The sequence below is a fragment of the Canis lupus genome, chromosome 13, assembly GCF_011100685.1.
Source record: "Canis lupus familiaris isolate Mischka breed German Shepherd chromosome 13, alternate assembly UU_Cfam_GSD_1.0, whole genome shotgun sequence".
NCBI classification, from domain to species: domain Eukaryota; kingdom Metazoa; phylum Chordata; class Mammalia; order Carnivora; family Canidae; genus Canis; species Canis lupus.
Window position 1 is genome coordinate 48,635,104 of NC_049234.1, and position 20,051 is coordinate 48,655,154.

Sequence of the window (20,051 nt, forward strand, 5' to 3'; positions counted from 1 at the left end):
AAGAATAAACTGAGGAAATAGAAGACTTAAAACTATAAATGCATGACAATAATGTAAGGCATTCACTTAAAAGTAATACCTAGAAACTTTCATCATTGAAAGAGTTAAACTTTTTTTTTAAAATGACAATAAAGACTCCACAATCTCTAGCCAAAAACATGTTAAAACTCCATTGTATTCCTCTTCAACATAGATACTGGATTCGGGCCATATTTTTGTTTAATTGTGCAAAACCCCAAATGCCTGCATTTAGTTTCTCATATATTTATCAGATATATGTATATATATTCTGATATATATACCTCATGAGCCTTACTCTTGCTAACATTTTAATACTTGGATAGAAAGCTTACCATCCTAGCCAACTGCCAACCTGTGTGGTGAGGGGCGGTAAATTGTCCTTCCTCTTTTCTCCAGGCCCTACCTAAGGACTGGGCCCGCTGCCCTGTCCTTTCCTTAAACCAAGCATAGTGTCCTCACTGGGAGGGCCACGACCCTCGGAAGGGAATGTCACCCCAGCTTCCCTCAACTGCCCCCAGCTTGAATCCAAAGGGACAGAAATATGGGGAGGAGGCATAGTGTTCCTCAGGGAAAACACTTCCGCAAACACATGCTCTTCCACAGGGTGTTTATGTCGGGCTTATCCTGAAAAAGAGCGTCTTAGAAATCCCCAGCACTGGGAATTAACGGCCCCACAGAGAGTGGCAAGGCAAGCATGCAGTTTGTGTTACATACGTCCAGTCTGAATCTCTTCATTCTTCTCTCATGCAGTTGAGGGACAAGCTGCAGTAACGGATGCAGGACAGACGACTGAGAGACATGAATACACACACGTGATGAGCACAGAAGCTTCTCAGCATTGGGCATAAAGACGGTCTCCTACTTGTTCAGTTTTGGTTTTGGTTTGACCCACTCTACTTGCTCCAGCCCCCAAAAAAGGACAAGAAGGATGTGTTATGTAAGGTAGCCCTTTGAGAGCCCTCCAGAGAATGTGGGGACTAAGCCATGAGACTGAATAAAATGTGGTAGCTCCGCACTGGGCTCCTTGTCATTATGCCGAAGAAACACTTTTCTTAGGGCCTCGGCTCCATCAGCAGCTGCCGGCGAGGAAATCATCCGCCTGCATCTCCGAGAGGCAAAAAGCTGCTGCTTCCAGACTTATGCAAAACGGTGTGGACAGACGAAGCCAACTCTGTGAGGATCGGTTTTCCACTACAAAAATGTTTGTCTGGGACATTATCCCCGTACACACATCTAGTAGTCTCCTTCATAGAAGATGTATTTTGTTTAAAACTGAACGTATGGAACAAGACAACAGGGGACACAAAAAAGTGACAAATGTGTCATCGATAGTGAAAAAAATGTGACTTAGGTGTATCTTCTCAAAATGTAAAGATGTCAAGCAGAAGAAAATGAAAGTACACTTGAGACATGTGGTTACCTGATACAGTTTCATTTTAAAGGCAGGGCTTGAATTGAACTTTCTCACAGATATTTAATTCATTTATCAAATGGATTACTTTAAGCCTTATGTAACGGTTATCTGTTAACCAGTTCAATTTGTATCTGGTTTAAAGCCAGTATAACCCACCGTGCGTCTCCTCAGACATAAGAATATTCACCAGGATAAACATTTAAAAACTGACTTTAGATCACAGTTATCTTTTCGCAGGTACACACATGTTTAAAATACACTATGCTCCTCATTCCCTAAATTGGTCCATGGAAGTGACTCACAAGCAGAGAAGGAATACTACAGTCGAATAATTACTAAGCATTCCAGATTGAAGCACCAGAATAGCATTTTTAAAAATCCATTCATATAAAAAGAAAAACTACCACTAAAACCACACAATTTAGAAGTAAACTGAATTCACTTTACTGGTGTCTGGCTAATCTTAGTAAATTCTCACATTAAAAGCCTAATTACAAATAAGGAGATCTGAGGAATAGAAGTGGATATTTCTAGTTATATTTAATGACATTTTTGGCAGTCATCTTTTAAAATCATTCTTAAAATGACTTTGGATAAATCTGTTTTTCTCCTTGTACTAATTGGTATCTAAAACAGGATATTTTACTTGATCATATGCTTTATTTTTTTGTACCTAGAATGTAAATTTCATGACAGGAGGGATTTCTTTTTTGAATTTTCTATTTTATTTACTGCTATATTTCTAGTACCTAGAATTGTGCTTGGCACATAATAGATACTCAGTAAATAATTGTTGGATCAATGAATAAACTTAATTTATGTGTAGCTAGGAAGATAAAAAAGATTAAACGTGTAATGAATATTGAATTTCATTTGTTTATCCACATATAAACTTTTAAAGAAAAAAACATGAATCCTGATCTAGCTGTATTAGGTAAACTGCAAAACAGATTGAAGAAAAATACTAGTGATTTCTAATAAGAAGTAATTCTACAACTTACCACAACATTTGAATTGCCCAACTTCCGTGTCTTTGAATAATGAAATAAAAACTGTAAAAAAAAAAGTAGTGAGATTTACTATAGGTGGCTATTGGTTTCTTTTACAATTTTTTTAGTGTATATATTTATGGAAATCACCTTACCCTTTTGGTATTATCTTTTTCATCAGTTTCCTGTTGGAAAAAAGAGAAAAATCATATTATATATAACATATTATAAAATTATATAATATAAAAACACTATCTTACCATATTATTATAGTGTATTATAATCATATACTATAGTATATGTAAGGCAAAATTTATAATATTATAAATTATATATAATTTTAAAAAACATGTGACACATATGTTATATATAAAATATAAGACTGAAATTGGTTAGGCACATATTGCTCTAAAAATAAATGGGAAATTAATTAAATATTGTTTATAAGTAAATAAACAATAAAATTGGAAACATCCTAATAGTTCAACAGTGGTAAAATGGGAAATTAATTTTCTTTTCTTTCTTTTTTAGGGAGCATGAGGAGGGGGCAGGACGGGCAGAAGGCGAGAGAGAATCTTAAGCAGGCTCTACACCCAGCGCAGAGCCTAATTAGGGGCTTGATCCCCTGACCCTGAGATCATGACCTGAGCTGAAATCAAGAGTCTGACACTTAACCAACTGAGCCACCCAGGTGCCCCAGTAAGAATATAATTTTCACAGTGGTGTTGACAATATAGTTTGCTTTTTTCATATTTTTAACGTCCTCCTCTCTAACAAAGCACAATGTTCTAACCTCTAAGCTGAGACACATCTGTTCTCCAATTATAGTATAAGTTAGGAAGAGAAAAAGCCAAAATGACTCCAAGTTTCTCTCATCAGAACTAGAACACATCTTATGAGGAAGGCATATAATTTTCCAATTAGATGACTGTAAACTCCGTTATGGTTGACACTGAATTCCCAGACAACTGAGAAGCTGAAGTATCTGTTTCTTATCCCAAATTGACTTATGCTCTCCTAGCTCTTCATGACATGCTTCCTAAACAGGGCATATTTTCTTCCGGAAGAAATTCCCAGGCATCACTGGGCAATTTTTAATTTTTTTTATTTTTGCCTACAAATAAAATACTATTTCAGCCTTACCTGGGGCTTTGGTAGAGTCCCCATAATTGTGATGCAAAGCTCCTTCAATGCATTGGGTGCCTAGTGAAAAGAAGAAGGTTCATAGGCCGAGCTTCTGCTTTTACATTTGTGTAGAAGATAGAACCGCTGAATGTTAGAAGCGCAAGGATATTCCAAATGCCCAGAATAGAATCCTTCTTGTGTCCCATTAAAACTCTGCAGGAATCCCTTGGTTTCTCCCATGACAAAAACTTGGCTCCTACAAGTAAAACCCTCCTTCCAAGCAGTGGGGGAGAATGTTATACACTGTACATATGCAAGGATTCAGGCTTGCACTGTGGTCCAGATACAGATTCTCAGGGCTTGCTAAGTGTCCATGAAATTCTATGACTGAGAGAAAGGAGAATGGTGCCAAAAAGAGGGATTATTCTTCCCAGCTTGTAGCAAAGTCTGAATCTATGTGCCAAAGCTGTGAGCCTCGCTGAATATTACTCATTATTGGCTAATTTGAAAATCCTGCAATTGCTCGCAAACAATGGGAGTTGGAGGGGGAAGAAGGCGCATACGGTGCACCTCATCTGAGTTACCACCCTGCCAGGCTGCTGACTGCACACCCCGGGATCAGGTTTTACAAAGCATCTGAGCGCAGAAAAATAGGGCAGGGCTCCCTGTGGTTAGGAGCCAGCTGGGTGTGGTGAGGAGCAACACAAATGGACAAGCAGGGGCGAAACCTGCTTTGCACAGAACTCAGCACACTAGTACCATGAACAATTGATTACTTAATAAATGCACATTAGAAGCGCTGAGGAGCTGGAAAGGGGCTGGGGGAACAATATAATTAGCAGATGAAAACACAGGCTATGGAGCTGAGCAGCCTGCAACCCTAAAGCACCGCAAGTTCCATTTCTGCTCCTCAGCTGTGTCATCTTGGGCTGGTTACCTAACGTCTCTAAGCTTCAGTTTCTTCAGCTATAAATCAGGGATGACAGCATAGCTGCAGAGAGTTCTTGGAAGGATTAAACGTAGGTAGAGCTCTTAGCACAGTGCCAGGTACATAGCAATTAGTTAACAATAATAGCCTGAAAGAATGTGTGGCCTGTAAAGCTGGATTTACAACTGTAGTTACTCCTAATTTAGAAGACGTGCCATAAAAGATTGTTTGGGGGCCACCGATATTCTCACCCTAGAGGTCTGCTTTGTTCTCTTCCATTTGTTTGCCTGCCATGCAGACTGTGGGGATATTTAGGAATAAGATGAAATGGTTCACATTTACGAAGTGCTTCAATATACTGCAAAAACACTTCCATACACCTAATTCATATTCTGTCCTTAAAACACAGCTGTGAGAGACACAGGACAGCAAGAGTTCTTCTCGTGTGTAAAGAGAGTGAGGTTCTAAAAGACCGTGGGCTGCTCGATACCACATGTGGCTCGTAGTTGGTCCAGTGTGGCCTGGGAGCTCGGCCATCTGACCTGCAGGCATTCGTGGGTTTCCCTGGCATTGACTGTTAAGCCTATGGCTGGGGGTTGGATGAGGGAAAGAGTACCACTGGTCCGTTCCTTCCCACTTTTTCCCTTCAGGGTTGGGTACATAGGTCACCCCATAAAAATCTGGAAACACATTCCTGAAGCCTCCTTTTATGGCCTATCTAGAAATGCTGTAAAACACAAAACAATAAAAAGAAAATATCTAGTGATGTCATGTGTCTCTTAACACGCAGAAGAATAAATTCAGTGTCTCCTGAGAACATAGTTTTGAAGCCAGATGAGGCTTGGCAACAAGACTGAAGTTTGACGGAAAAAAAGTTTCAAAACAAATTGCATTTTCTCCGGCCACTCTTCTCATAAAGCCATTATTCTCTGAGCTACCACTATTCTTCAAGGATTTTTCTCACACTAGGTTTTTAAGATTTTATTTTTTATTTGTGGACCTTAAAGATCCCTTCTTTTCTATTTGGTTAAAAGTGTTCTGAAGCCCCGTTCAGATAATCACATGAATAATAAAATTGTAGTTCATGCAAAAAGTAGTGAATTTTAAAAATTGTATCAGTAAACATAAACAATTCCATGGTAAATTTATGAAGCTCTCATCCAAAGGTGCACAGTCTCCAAATCCAGAAAAAGCTTCATTTAGCTTCCTGGTGTCTAGGGAGTGTTTTAAATTCATCCTTTTAGTACTGAAGACATAAAATGATTCTGAGGGTGTTCCTGAATTTAAAATCAATGCAGAAGCTTACACACTGATTAACATCCAGCCCATGTCATATATCCATCAGTGCTCCTTACAATTTGAAATGTCATTCATAAATGTCATGTAGTGTGATCCTGGTCTTGCTTTTCCATCTAATGCCACTAGCTCCCTGCACATACTCGTCTGCAGACTGGGGAATGGGTTGAGGCAGGAGACAGCCACTGCACAAGGCTGCTTCTCTACATGATGGCACTCTGGAAGGACACTATGACCTTGGCATAGCATGGCACCTCAGCCAGACCACAGAGGGGTTATGCCCCAGGCACACCACTGATTGCTTTGAAAGAACTTGAGCCAAGATCCTCTCCTGAGAATCTCCTCTGCATCCGGGACACTAGTGATACTGGTGAAGAAAGGCAACACTCTGAAGTTACCTGGGAAATAGAGCTGCAGACAGAAAGCAGCAGCGCCCAGTTGAGATGGTGTAAGGAGGACGCGCTTATTTTCAGCTCCTCCCACTTCCACCTACAGGAGCTGGACTCGCACTCCTCACTCCCCAACCCTCTCTGAACCCTTGCCTGTGGGAAGAGGACAGGCTCACCTGATGGATGACTGGGAGGAGGAAACTGGGAATGCTCCATTCAGCCCTTTCTTCCCAGGGAACCAGCTTTCTGGCTGGCTGTTCTTGTCGGGTCTCTGCCTGGTGCCAGAAAACCTGACTGGCGGGGAGGCTTTGAGTCACTGTGCAACCCCAGTTTCATTCTGGGAGTAGTTTTAGCAGACACACTTGGCACCAGATCGAAGGCCACATTTATAAATTGACTTTTCAGTTACAATGATACTTGATCTCTGAGACTGACTCCATGTTTCTCTCTCCATGGGTTTCAAACTCAATTGAGGGACGGAATATTAGCCTCCAAATGCAGCAACAGACACATTATTTTTAATCTAACACAGAATTTGATTTTGAAATTAGCATTTTCATTTCCAAAATATGTGCATATTACCTGCAAATCTATTTCACTTAGAGATAAAGGCCCCAGCATGACCTTACAACATAAACTCATAGCACTGATTATTACCTGCAGATGATGTAATCATTTCTAATGTGTTGACATGTTTTAATGAGTCCATAAAGTAATGACAGGTCCAGAGGGAGAAATGGAGCGACATCTACTTAAGTCACTACAAAACACCGCCAACTGGAATTACCTGAGGCTGAGAGTCAAGGGACAGGAAAGCGGAACATGCATCCCTTATCTGTAGAAAATAAAAAAATGCCAGTTACAATTCGGAAACAGAAAGAATGGCCTCAAAATCAAGGAGCACCCTGTTATCATGTAGTTCTTTATGACATAAATCGAACCACATCAACTAAGTTAACATGATAATAGCATAAGTGCAAAACTGATCAGTAGCACACAGGAAAAATTATTATTATTTTTTAGGAAAAATTCTTAATCAGTGGCAGTCTATCAGTTCCCCAGCAAGGAGCCAGCATTAGGAAAAGGTTCTATTTCAGTGAAGGTTTACTGGGGAATCAATAAAGAGCCACACTCTTTACATTTGTAAGCTTTCCCTCCAGCATGAATTCTGTGATGTGGAGTAAGGGGGGCCACTTAAGAGCCTCGCCAGATTCCCCACATTTGTAGGTTTTCTCTCCAGTTTACATTGTCTTCTGTCTATTTAGACTTGACGACTGACTCAAGACTTTCCCAGATTTATTACATCTACGTGGGTTTTTCCAACATGAATTCTCTGACCGGAGGAAAAAGCTTTCTTACATTCATTACATGTCTAAAGATTCTCTCCAATATGAACACTCATACGTATAAAAACGTCTGAGCTTTCAGAAAAGACCTTCACACATTTATTTTATTTATAACGGTTCTCTGGAAAGTGAGTCCTCAGATGTTTATTACCATTTGAGCCTTGCTTAAACTTTTTCTCAGGTTCACTGCATTGCTCTTTCCATTACAAAGGCCTCTGGTAGGTTTTTAAATTTTTAAATTTAAATTCAATTTAATTAACATATAGTGTATTATTAGTTTCAGAAGTAGAATTCAGAGATTCATCAGTTGCATATGACACCCAGTGCTCATCACATCACGTGTCCTCTTTCATGCCCAACCCGTTACCCTATTCCCCACCCTTCTCCCCTCCATAGGCCCTCAGTTTGTTTCCTAGAGTTAGGAGTCTCTTCGGTTTGCTTCCTTCTCTGTTTCCCTCTTATTTTATTTTTCCTTCCCTTCCCCTACAGGCTTTGTAGTTTTTTTATGTTTGACTCCTATGTAAAGGCCTTTCTAATTTTACTACACATGTAAAGGTCTTCCCGATGATCGATACTGATACTTATTGAGCACTATGGATGGTTAAGTATCGCCCCACATTTGTCAAGTTTATAGATTTCTGAATTCTGTGATGTTGAGTAAGGCTTGATTGCCAGTTAAAGAATGTGGCAAGCTTTCATTTACTTTTTATATCAGTATTTTTCTCAGAACACCTTTTTAAAAGATTTTATTTATTTATTCATGAGAGACACAGAGAGAGAGGCAGAGACATAGACAGAGGGAGAAGCAGGCTCCTTGCAGGAAGCCTGATATGAGAGACTTGATCTACGGACCTGAGATCACACCCTGAGCAGAAGGCAGATGCTCAATCGCTGAGTCACCCAGGCATCCCTGTGGCAAGCTTTTCAACGATGCTAATCCCTGACTCAATATCAGAGAATTTATATTGGAGAGAAATTTTACAAAGAATTTGGAAGCCCTTTATTCAGTGCTGAAACCTTATTCAATATCATGGAATTCATACTGAAGAGAAACTTTGTCAATGTAAAGAATATGGTAAATTCTTTAAGGACTTCTCAACCCTAACTCATCATTAGAGTTCACACTGAGGGGAAACCTTACAAATATAAAGAATGTGGCAAGTCTCTCACTGGAGCTCACAACTTACTCATCATCATAGATATCGTGCAGGAGAGAAACCATAACATGTCAAGAAAGTAGTAAAGCCTTTAACTGGAATTCAATCATTACTCAATATCCCCAAAGTCACACTAGATTCGAACCCTAGAAATGTAATGAAAGGGGAAAGACCTTTGTTTTAAAAAAATACACCTTAGAAAGCACCAGGGAGTGCATAAAGGAAAATAACTTTACAGACATAAAAATTTAGAAAAGTATGTCATGAAACATACTTTGACTGCATCAAATGTCAGTAAATGTCACAATTCACAGTAGAAAGCAATAAGTCAGTCACTCTTTTCAGACATTAAGTCAGAATATTACAGGGAATATGAGTAATACAGGGAATATTATAGGGAATATGAGTAATACAGGAAATATTATAGGAAATATGAGTTAAATGCTTAGATACTGTACTTGCTAGTATGCTTCAAAAAATAAAGGGGATGGAATTTTGGACAGATATAGTTAATTACAACATGCTTTTTATACTGACCCTATCTGGCATTTGTAACTGGCAAATTTTAATGTATTTCTATTCTCTAATCACTTCATGAAATACCTGTATTCCTGGTGGGTGTGTGAAATTGTGTGGATTGTAGTTGTGGCTGCATCAAAGGTAATGTGATGCCCTTCCTCATTCAGTGGGATTCACGTATTAATATCTAATTTCCTTTTGAAGAATAATGACAATATAAGATAGAATATATGATGGAAATCTAAATGGAGGGGAAACTGAATGGGAAAAATCAGAGAGGAAGACAAACCATGAAAGACACTTAGCTCTAAGAAAGAAACAGAGTTGCTGGAGGGGAGGGAGATGGGGGTAACCGGGTGATGGGCATTAAGAAGAGCACATGATGTGATGAGCACTGGGTGTGATACGCAACTCATGAGTTATTGAAAACTACATCTGAAACTAATGATGTACTATATGTTGGCCAGTTGGATTTAAATAAAAAAAAAATAAATGGAGATACTGTGTGTCTGACTTATAACATGAATGTATGTTATCATGAAATAGATGTTCAGGGAATCACCTGTGTTTTGTATTACTAAGGAGCATTTTAAATTGTATAAACAAAATGTGATATCAACTGGTCTTTATGAAAAAGGAGGTGGTGATACAATAAAATATTGTTGTGTTTTTTTGTAATGGCAATAGTTAGAAGCAGGGAATATCAGCTGTTGTGGTTGAGAGAAAGAAATCTTTACAGACTAAAAAAGTTTATTGAACAGTTGACAGCTGTTCTCAGTCTTTATCTTAAAGAGAAAAACGGAAAGACTTCAAACTGTAGTATAGGAGATTTATATTAATCATTAAAAAACTGCTGCAAAGTTAAGCACTAAAGCTGGATGTCTGGAGTAGTTTATGGCATTTATTTCTTTGGTGGCCTTTTAAAATGGGGCTGGAAAAAAACAGTACTGTTTCTTGTCTGGGATGATTTGAGTCCTGTTTATGGTATGACATCTCAGAATTCTTTGTTGATCAGTTTAATTTAGTTTTCATTCTTACACTATACCAAAGAGGGAATAATCATACTCTTCGGTCATAACTCCTCATGCTCCTTATTGCTTCCAAGTTGAACATGTACTATAATATACGATTCTCTAATTTAGAGAAAAATGAAGAAGACCAAAGTCTTCATGTCTCTCTCCTTTTTATCCCCACAGAGCCTCTCATGGCCTCTATATGTCACAAATATTTAGGGAATTTTTTTATTCCACTCATCCTTGTGTCTACCCACTATCCCCTTTTCCACGCCATACAAATTTAGAATCATGACTGCAAAGATATATACACATGCATACAGGGATAAACTTCTTGAGGGCAGGGGCTATGCCATATCTAACTTGCCCGGAATAAATGTTCAATAAATATTCTTTAATTAAATTGCATTGAACTTATGGAGAGAAAATTAAAAGTCAATTGAGTCAATTTCCTGGGTTTGAAAGGCAAAAAGATACCTTTCTAAAGCTGTGAATTGTGATCAATGCTTCAATGTATCACCTCCACTTAATTTGCTTAGTTCGCTTCAGGATGGTTAGAGGAACAGATTCCTCCCATAACACTTTTGTGGTACTTAGGTATCTGAAGATATCACATGCTCCAAGGCAAAGCTGTCCACCTGCAGACCAAGCTGCCTGCCTGGGCGAGGTGGCTGTGTCCAAAAATAGTGAATCCTTGAGCCTAAGGGCTAATGAATTAGTGCATTCATATTGTTTGAATAAAAATAGCAGAATAAGAAAAACGCCAATTAATCAAATTGGGAGATAATTGCAAAGCTTTGCAGTCTTTGTTCTCTTTCCTTTAAAAGGCACAGCAACATTGTTCACCCACTTTCCATTTGGATAAGCATTTGTTCAGTTTACTCAGCTTGTGGCCCTAATGGTTTTAAATGTCACTAATTGCTTTTGAGAACTCTGTAGAGTCCACTGATGAATCTGCTTGAAAATGGTCAGATCTCTGTATAAGGTTTGAAAAAATGTGTTTCTGGTGTCTGAATAGCTCAGTAATTTCTAAAACCTCCAGGAGAAAAGTACATGTTCTAGCATCTTAGTATCTTCTGTAAAAGAACGTAGTATTTTACAACACTGTTTTTTCCCAACGTTATCATCTAAAATATTTTTTCAAAGATTTTCCACAGAAATATAATTTCAAGCTAAAATAAATGTTTCTGTATTATACATTAATGTCTGTTGTCTGAATTATTCTTCATCTTGTTTATCTGCCTTTAGCATGTATTTTGATAGATGACCAAGGCAGAGAACTTTATCATAAACTTTATGAATTTCTATGTTATTAGAGCTTGTGTAGTACTTGGCACTTACTTTCCAACTTGCCTCTTTCTTTATGTATTTTGTTTGGGGTGGCTTAGGTACACAGAATATTCTCCTCAGCTCATAGTTTATGATCATCACTGAACTCGCTTTATTTATTTATTCTTTTATGTTTCAGTTTCTTATTCCTATTCCATCCTCCCATGGGCAACTCTTCTTAATGTATTTGATGTGTGTTCCCCATTTATTTATGTTCTTGTAAAATTTGTATTGCTATTTGGTGTGCATGTATGGCATTTTCTTACTTTTTTTTCACTCAAAACTATATTTTGAGATCTATCCACGTTACTGGGGACATCTAGTTTGTTGCTCCTAACTGCTATAGAATACTCTATAATGCGCCTACCATATGACTGTTGCCTACCCACTCCCCAATGATAGATAGCTGGGTTTCCTCCAGTTCTATTTTAATATAAGCAAAGCTGTTATCCACCTCCTTGTATCTGTTTTCCACTTATGGCTCTAAAGGAGGATATTTTTGAGCTATATACCCAGGAGGGGGAATGCTAGATTATGGGGATATCTAGGTTGCTTTCCAGATAGCTCCAGTTTACACTCTCACCAGCAAAGTGTGAGATTTGTACATTCCACGTTCTTGCCAACTCTTGCCATTACCTAGATTCCAATTTTTTGCTAGTCTAATGGGTAGAGAGTGACACTTTGTTGTTGTTGTCTTAATTTTCATTTCTTTTTTACTAATGAATCTGAGCCTCTCTTTATATACTTGTTGGTCTTCAGGTTTCTTCTTTGTAAATTGTTCTGTCTTTGACTACTTTTACCTTGGATTCCTATCTTTTATCCAATTGGTTTGATAGAGTATCTTAGAGATTCTAGAAATTAATCCTTTGTCAGTTTTATATGTAGCCAACATCTTTCAAAGGCTCTTACTTTTTTTTTTAAATATAGTCTTTTTGATAGAAATATTTACTTTTAATGTAATTCAATCTATCATCTTTTTGGCCTTATGATCTATATTTGAAATTTTGTTTTAGAAGTCATTCCCTCCTCCGAGCTCACAAAGATATTTTCCTAATAGAAAAGATAGATTCTATTAACTATCATTTACCATTTGTATTTAGATCTTTAATCCACTTGGAGCTCACTTGTTAGTTTTTTTTTATTGAAAAATAATTGGCATATATTAGTTTCAGGTGCACAACATTGTGATTTGATATTTATATACATTACAAAATGTCCAATGAGGTGTTGGCTTTATTTTTCTCCATACAGCGAGCCAGTTTCTCAGCCTTCACTTGCCAAACAATCTGTGCTTTCCCCTCTGATTTTTAATGTTGCTTTCATTGTAAGTTGTGCATTTCTGCCTTAGTTTGGGTTCTCTCAGAAACAGACCTTGAGATAGTGATGTAGATATGAGTAGATTATTCGGGGAGATGACCCAAGAAGCACTGGTAGGATAATGAAGACAGAGAAGAAAGAGAAGGAATCCAGTAAAGAGTATGTTTTCAAGCATATTACCACCATGGATAACTGGGATCAGTCTGTCTGGGGAACTCTAGGAACCAATGCAGAATACATCTGTTATCCCAACTGAAGAGGGATAGAGGGAAGAGGCAGCTAAGGTACTTATTCAGCAACTCCCTTGGGTCACCAATTGAGGGCTATCTAAAGTGGGGGGCATTTACTCTCTGGCACTTCTAGTTCAACTACACTCCACATGGGGCTTGAACTCATGACCCTGAGGTCAAGAGTTGCGTGCTCTACTGACTGAGCCAGCCAGGTGCCCCCACATTTTGACTTACAGTGTTTTTATGTGATTTAATTCTAACCATTTTGTAATTTTCTCTTTAGCCTGGTGTTATTTACCAGAATGCTGCATATTTTCTAAACAGATGGGATATTGAAGTTGTACTTTCATTGCTGTTAATTTCTAATTCTTTTGCGTTATGAATGGAAAACATTTAAAATGCTTCCCTTTAAGGGAAGGGAGAAGAAATGTGTGGGAAGTGTCAGAAAGGGAGACAGAACGTAAAGACTGCTAACTCTGGGAAACGAACTAGGGGTGGTGGAAGGGGAGGAGGGCGGGGGGTGGGAGTGAATGGGTGACGGGCACTGGGTGTTATTCTGTATGTTAGTAAATTGAACACCAATAAAAAATAAATTAAAAAAAAATAAAATAAAAATAAATAAATAAAATGTAGAACAAGGTATTCACAGACTAAAAAAATAAAATAAAAAAATAAAATAAAATAAAATAAAATGCTTCCCTTTTAACTTACGGAAGTTTTGTGTCCTCACACATGGTCTATTTTTGTGTAATGTTCCAATTATACTCAGAAAGAATCTGTATACTATCTAGTGTAGGTTTTAAAAAGTATTTTTAATAGTTCAAATTTATTAATGGAACGGTTAAATCTTTGCTGTATCTACTTATATGTCATCAGTTTTGAGAGAGGTATACTAAAATCTCTAACTATAACTGTTCATTGATCTATTTTTCCATGAAGTTCTACCAGTTATTAAGTAAATTTTGAGTTTTTTTAAACTACATATTAATAATGGCTATATCTTTTGCTCTGCTGTTCTTTTATCAGCATAAAAACACTGAACATAATTCAAGATCTGAGCATATGGAGATACTGAGCATTATTAATAAAAGCATAAAATAAGGTTCCCTCTTTTCTATGATGGTTTATTTGAATTCTATTTTATCAGATATTAAGATCGCTACTCCAATTTTCTTGCAATTCATATTTTTTGGAAGGTCCTTTCCCAGACTTTTTGGATAGCCTTTTTTTCTTTTTTAAGTGCAACTTTTATAGACAACAAATTGTTGGGTCTTTATTTTAAAAATCCAATCTGAGAATCTCTGTCTTTAAGTGTTATTTTTGGTACATTCACATTATTGTAATTACTCTATTATTGGGCTTATTTCTGTCATGTTACTTTACCATTTACTGTAATTGTTTTGTTTCTTTTCATTTTCCTTCTTTCATTTCAAGAGAATAATAATTCTGAATATTATCATATCAGAATGTTAGTAAAATCATAGTTGTCTCAAAACTCAATTATCTTATTTCATTTGATAATTTCAAATAAGGTAAAATTTCCACTAATTTGCATAAGAACAATTCTTTACCTCATTCCACAGCTGTGGTTCTTGTTCAGGCTGTAATCCTTGAGATAATACTGGAGCACCTAAAAATAAAGTTATGCTTACATGTTATTTTTATAGTATTTCTTTTAAAGTTAAACATTTATATATAATTCAGTTTCAGATGACATTTTTCATTTTCACTGTACATCATTACCCTCCTATTTCAGCTAGATATTTCAGCATTAGACTTAGTATAAGGATACATAATTATTAAATAAACCTTAGTAGCATTTCAAAAATATAACTCTAAGAATGAATTTGTTTTCGTCTACACAAAAACATGTATACATAAATGTGCATAGCAGTATATCATAATAGCCTCAGAGTGGAAATGATCCAAATATCTGTTATTTGATAAGAGATAAACAAAAGGTGGTGTATGCACATAATGGAATACTATTTGGCAATAAAAAGGAATGAAGTACTGATATATACTTCATCAAAAAGGAATCTCAGACATACTATGCTAAATCAAATAAGCCAGATGCAAAAGATCAAGATTATATGATTCCATTTATATGGAATGTCCAGAAAAGGCAAATCTATAATAATAGAAAGATTAGTGGTTGCCTGGAGCTGGGAGTAGGAATGGAGATTGACTGCAAATGGACATAACAGATTTTTTTTTGGGGGGGGGAGTGGAAAATTGTATTATTGTGATAGCTACACAGTTCTTAAAGTCTATGTAAAACCCACTGAGTTGGGGCACCTGGGTGGTTCAGTTGGTTAACTGTCCAACTCTTGGTTTTCACTCAGGTCATGATCTCAGAGTCCTGGGATTGAGCCCCGAGTTGGGCTTTGCATTCAGTGTGGAGACTCCTGGAGATCTCTCTCTTTCTCCTCCTGCTTGTGTGCTCTCCTTCGCTTTTTAAAATAATTAAATAAAATCTTTTTAAAAACCCCTACTGAGTTGTATATAAAGTATATTTCAATAAAGGTCTTTTAAAGAATAATTATTTGTTAGGCCCTTAATTATTACTGAAATAAAATGTTAGCTAGCTTACATCCACTAAAATAATATTTTCTCCATAGATTCAATTTTCTAATTCATGCTATGTAAATTATTTCAGCAAAAACACTGAAATAATATTTATTAATATTAAATGTGATTACTATTTATTTTCTTATCTATGTACATTTATCTTTAATAAAATCAAGAAAATGTCCTGCAATCAAAGACTAAGTTTTTCTAAGATCTCAAATGTAGCAAAATTAAATACTTAAAAGAATAAGCTTAAAGAAAATAACTTTTTAAAAATAAGATAGCACCTACTAACACTGAGCATTTATTGATGCCAGGCACTATCCTGGACATTTAAAGTGTATTATATCCTTTTAACAGACTTTTGAAATAGCTCTTATACCTGTTCTCACTTTAAGATGAGGAAACTCAGTGGTTGAGCATCCGTCTTTGGCTCAGGTGGTGATCCCGGGGTTCTGGGATCGAGTCTTGCATCAGGCTCCCCACAGGGAACCTGCTTCTCCCTCTGCCTATGTGTCTGCCTCTCTTTCTGTGTCTCTCATGAATAAATAAATAAAGTCTCTAAAACAAACAAAAAATACCTGGTGATCTTACTCAATGAGATTCTAATTCAGGCAGTCAGAGACCAGCCCAAGCGTCTGCTTTTCTATCAAGTTCCCTGATGATACTGATGCTACTGGTTCTTGGATACCACTGAACATCCAGGAGGATAGAACATTGCATCGTAGGAAGAAATGGAGGATGCCTCATTGTTCAACACAACTAAGCAGCTCAAAGAGACATTTTAGGTCCAAGCTTCTCTCTAACAAGTCTGAACACTTCCAAAATGGGGTATGGATGTTCTCTCGAAAACCACCTAAAAGGCCATTGGCCCATTCCTTACAACTTGGACGCCCTGCTTATCTGCAGTTACTAAGACTGAATAATAGGAAGGTGGAATGGAGAGGAATGGAAGGGGAGGGCACGATTTGATGGAAAAGAACAGAACCAGAGGCAGGTACGGATGCAAAGGGAAAACACAAAGATTTCCACTCTTTCGATTCAGTCTTTACCAGCATGTACTTCTGATTTCTCCACTCACTATACCACTGTTCATTTCTCTTTGACAGGTGCTCCTGTTTAAAGAATACAATTTTATACTCTTTTTTTTTTGTTTTAAATTTTATTTATTTGAGATAGAGAGAGAACATGAGCAGGGGGAGAGGGGGAGGGAGAAGCAGGCTCCCCTCTGAGCAGGGAGCCCAACACAGGTTCATGACCTGAGCCAAAAGCAGATGCTTAACCAACTGAGCCACCCAGACACCTCACAATTTTATATTCTTTCTTCACCTGCCTGTCTCCCACCCTTCGGTAAAAGTGGAAGCTCCCAGCTCCATGCTGCCTCCCGGTGAGCTTGCCTCCTTCCACATCCCAAGCTTGCATGGGCCACACAGAAATTGCCATGATATCTTACTCCCAAGCACTTATATAATCAAAAAGGGGTACTTTGTGGTTCTTACACAACACATGTAAACAGTCTCAGGGTAAAAAGGTTAGAGGAGCCAAAATTTCAAAATGTTTTTAATTTATAGAAACTCCGAGTACCAGACCCAAATGTAAAAAGGAAATATTTTTCTTCCCTTTGTGTACTTGTTAACCAAAGTTGATGTGATTTTTTCCCCCAAGATACCCTAGGTATGGGCTTTATATAGTCAAATAGTAGTACTAGATACTTTTTTTTTTTAATTTATGATAGTCTCACAGAGAGAGAGAGAGAGAGAGAGAGAGAGAGGCAGAGACACAGGCAGAGGGAAAAGCAGGCTCCATGCACCGGGAGCCCGATGTGGGATTCGATCCTGGGTCTCCAGGATTGCGCCCTGGGCCAAAGGCAGGCGCCAAACCGCTGCGCCACCCAGGGATCCCTAGATATTTTCTTAAGTATAGTCAAAGTGTCGTTATCTCGTAGATTACAAAAACTGCACTGTTTTTGATCAGCTTTAAGATACTTATATACTGTCTAGTAAAGTGAAACCTTTAGTCTTATAGTGTACAGTCTAACTAATGCAAATAATACGGATAGACAACTTTTGCATCTGCAAATACACCATCTGTTAGAGAAAGAAGAACTGACCTTTAGATTGGGGTATAACCAACATACATTATGCTAGTTGCAGCTGCACAACATAACAATCCTAAATTTCCTAAATTTGTATATATTGTGAAATGATCACCACAATAAGTCTCATTAACATCTATCACCAACGTAGTTACAGAGGTTTTTTTTCTTGTGATGAGAACTTTTAAGATTCACTCTTAGCAGCTTTCAAATACACCATGTAGTCACCATGCTTTACATTACATCCTCATGGCTTATTTATTTTATAAATGGAAGTTTGTACCTTTTGACTCCCTTTACGCATTTCAAACTTCCACCTCCTACCTCTGTGAACCCCTATTCTGTTCTCTGTATCCACATGCTTGGTTTGATTTTGTTTTGCTGGGGTTTTTTAGATTGCATGTACAAGTCAGATCATATAGTACCTGTCTCTCTCTGAAAAACAGAGATAATTACTTTTCTTAAAGATTTTATTTATTTATTCATGAGAGACACACACACAGAGGCAGACACAGGCAGAGGGAGAAGCAGGCTCCATGCAGGGAGCCCAATGCTGGTGGGGGGGGGGGGAGGACCCAATCTGGGATTCCAGGATCACACCCTCAGCCAAAGGCAGACACTCAACCGCTCAACTGCAGAGCCACCCAGGCATCCCCAGACTTAATTATTCTAAAAGTGGTGCTAATTTTCTTTCCTTGTTGCTAGCACTTAGCTAGTGTAGGGTTCCAAAGTGAGAAATTGTTACTACTGACTGAATTTTAAGACATAGTCAATGAGCAGGAGTCTGAATTTTAAGACATATTCAAAGAGCAAGGGTCTGAGTAGGAAAAAACCCTTCTTAATTTAGTCTTGGGCACTTTGATCACTTACTGTCACAAGCCAAATCAAGGTTTGTTGCAGTTATCCAAAATGTTCCCTCTTTTAGAAAATTTCTTTCTTTATTTTAATGATGCTCTTTGAATCGTAAACTGTTTCCATCCACCAGACTTGTGACTGGCTCTTTATCTTGCTGTTGCATGCTCTGCTAACTCATTTTGCCAAGGATGCTCCACTTTTTGACACTATTTTATTTTCCTACGGCTTTGTGATATTTGTTTTGTTGTTTTTAGATACATCCAGTTACATCCTGCATAATGATTAATCTTCATAGATTATCTCCCAGTTTTGATTATGTATGTCATGCTTCCCTTCCAATGCCATTTTTAGGGACTCAGGACTAGGGAAGATCATACTATGTTCACTCATTCCCCTCTCCCTCACATCTTTAGAGAGATAAAATTATTTTTTTCAATATCAAGAGCAGGTCTAAAGGGGAAAAAGATACAAAATGATAGTCTAGGGGGTTTCTGTGCAGTGGAAAAGGCATCTTGTCTGTTTGCTTGAGAAATACTGGGGATGTTTATGAGATGATTGGTCAGCCAGCAGAAACATTCTTTCTCAACATAAAACCCAAGACTTGTCTTTTGCGATGAATGGATAAAGAAGATGTGGTTTATGTATACAATGGAATATTACTCAGCTATTAGAAATGACAAATACCCACCATTTGCTTCAACGTGGATGGAACTGGAGGGTATTATGCTGAGTGAAGTAAGTCAGTCGGAGAAGGACAAACATTATATGTTCTCATTCATTTGGGGAATATAAATAATAGTGAAAGGGAAAATAAGGGAAGGGGGAAGAAATGTGTGGGAAATATCAGAAAGGGAGACAGAACGTAAAGACTGCTAACTCTGGGAAACGAACTAGGGGTGGTAGAAGGGGAGGAGGGCGGGGGGTGGGAGTGAATGGGTGACGGGCACTGGGTGTTATTCTGTATGTTAGTAAATTGAACACCAATAAAAAAAAAAAAAAAAGACTTGTCTTTTGCCAAAAAAAAAAAAAAGGCCTTCTACAGTTTCTGCTTAATCACCAGCAGCCTGAAAATTCCCCCATTTCTCAAAAAAGCAGTTATCTCCCACCGATCCAAATATCACTGTAATCATATAGCATGTAACATGTATAGCAGGTACATTTGCTTTACAGAGAAAAGGACACTTTTAAAACTATAATCATCTGCTTCTTTAACAAGGTAGATAAAGACTGCCACCCTAATTCTACCAAAAACAAATTAAAAACATTAAAATATTAACACTACCTTGCATAGGTTATGCTGTAGCATTGCTGGCTATGTGATGGAGAAGGTTTAGGTCTAGCTTCGGACTGCTAACATTCCATAGCCAAATGACCTCATTTTGCAAGCAGGAGAGCTCCTCCCCACCTCCTTCTCCAATACCCCCAGGAAAGGGGCCAAAAAACCAAAAATGATAAAA

The 20,051-nt window shown here is 37.6% G+C and overlaps 1 protein-coding gene across 1 annotated transcript in view; it reads right to left on the bottom strand.

The window, feature by feature from the left end:
* NMU (neuromedin U) overlaps positions 1–20,051 on the bottom strand; it is a 28,111-nt gene that overhangs the window by 6,895 nt on the left and 1,165 nt on the right. The window contains exons 2-7 of the mRNA XM_038556145.1: positions 14,645–14,703; positions 6,950–6,997; positions 3,568–3,627; positions 2,580–2,609; positions 2,437–2,487; positions 736–810 (exon numbers count right to left, since the gene is read on the bottom strand). Of these exons, the coding sequence (XP_038412073.1) occupies positions 736–810; positions 2,437–2,487; positions 2,580–2,609; positions 3,568–3,627; positions 6,950–6,997; positions 14,645–14,703 (323 nt within the window). The remainder of the gene's footprint in view (positions 1–735; positions 811–2,436; positions 2,488–2,579; positions 2,610–3,567; positions 3,628–6,949; positions 6,998–14,644; positions 14,704–20,051) is intronic.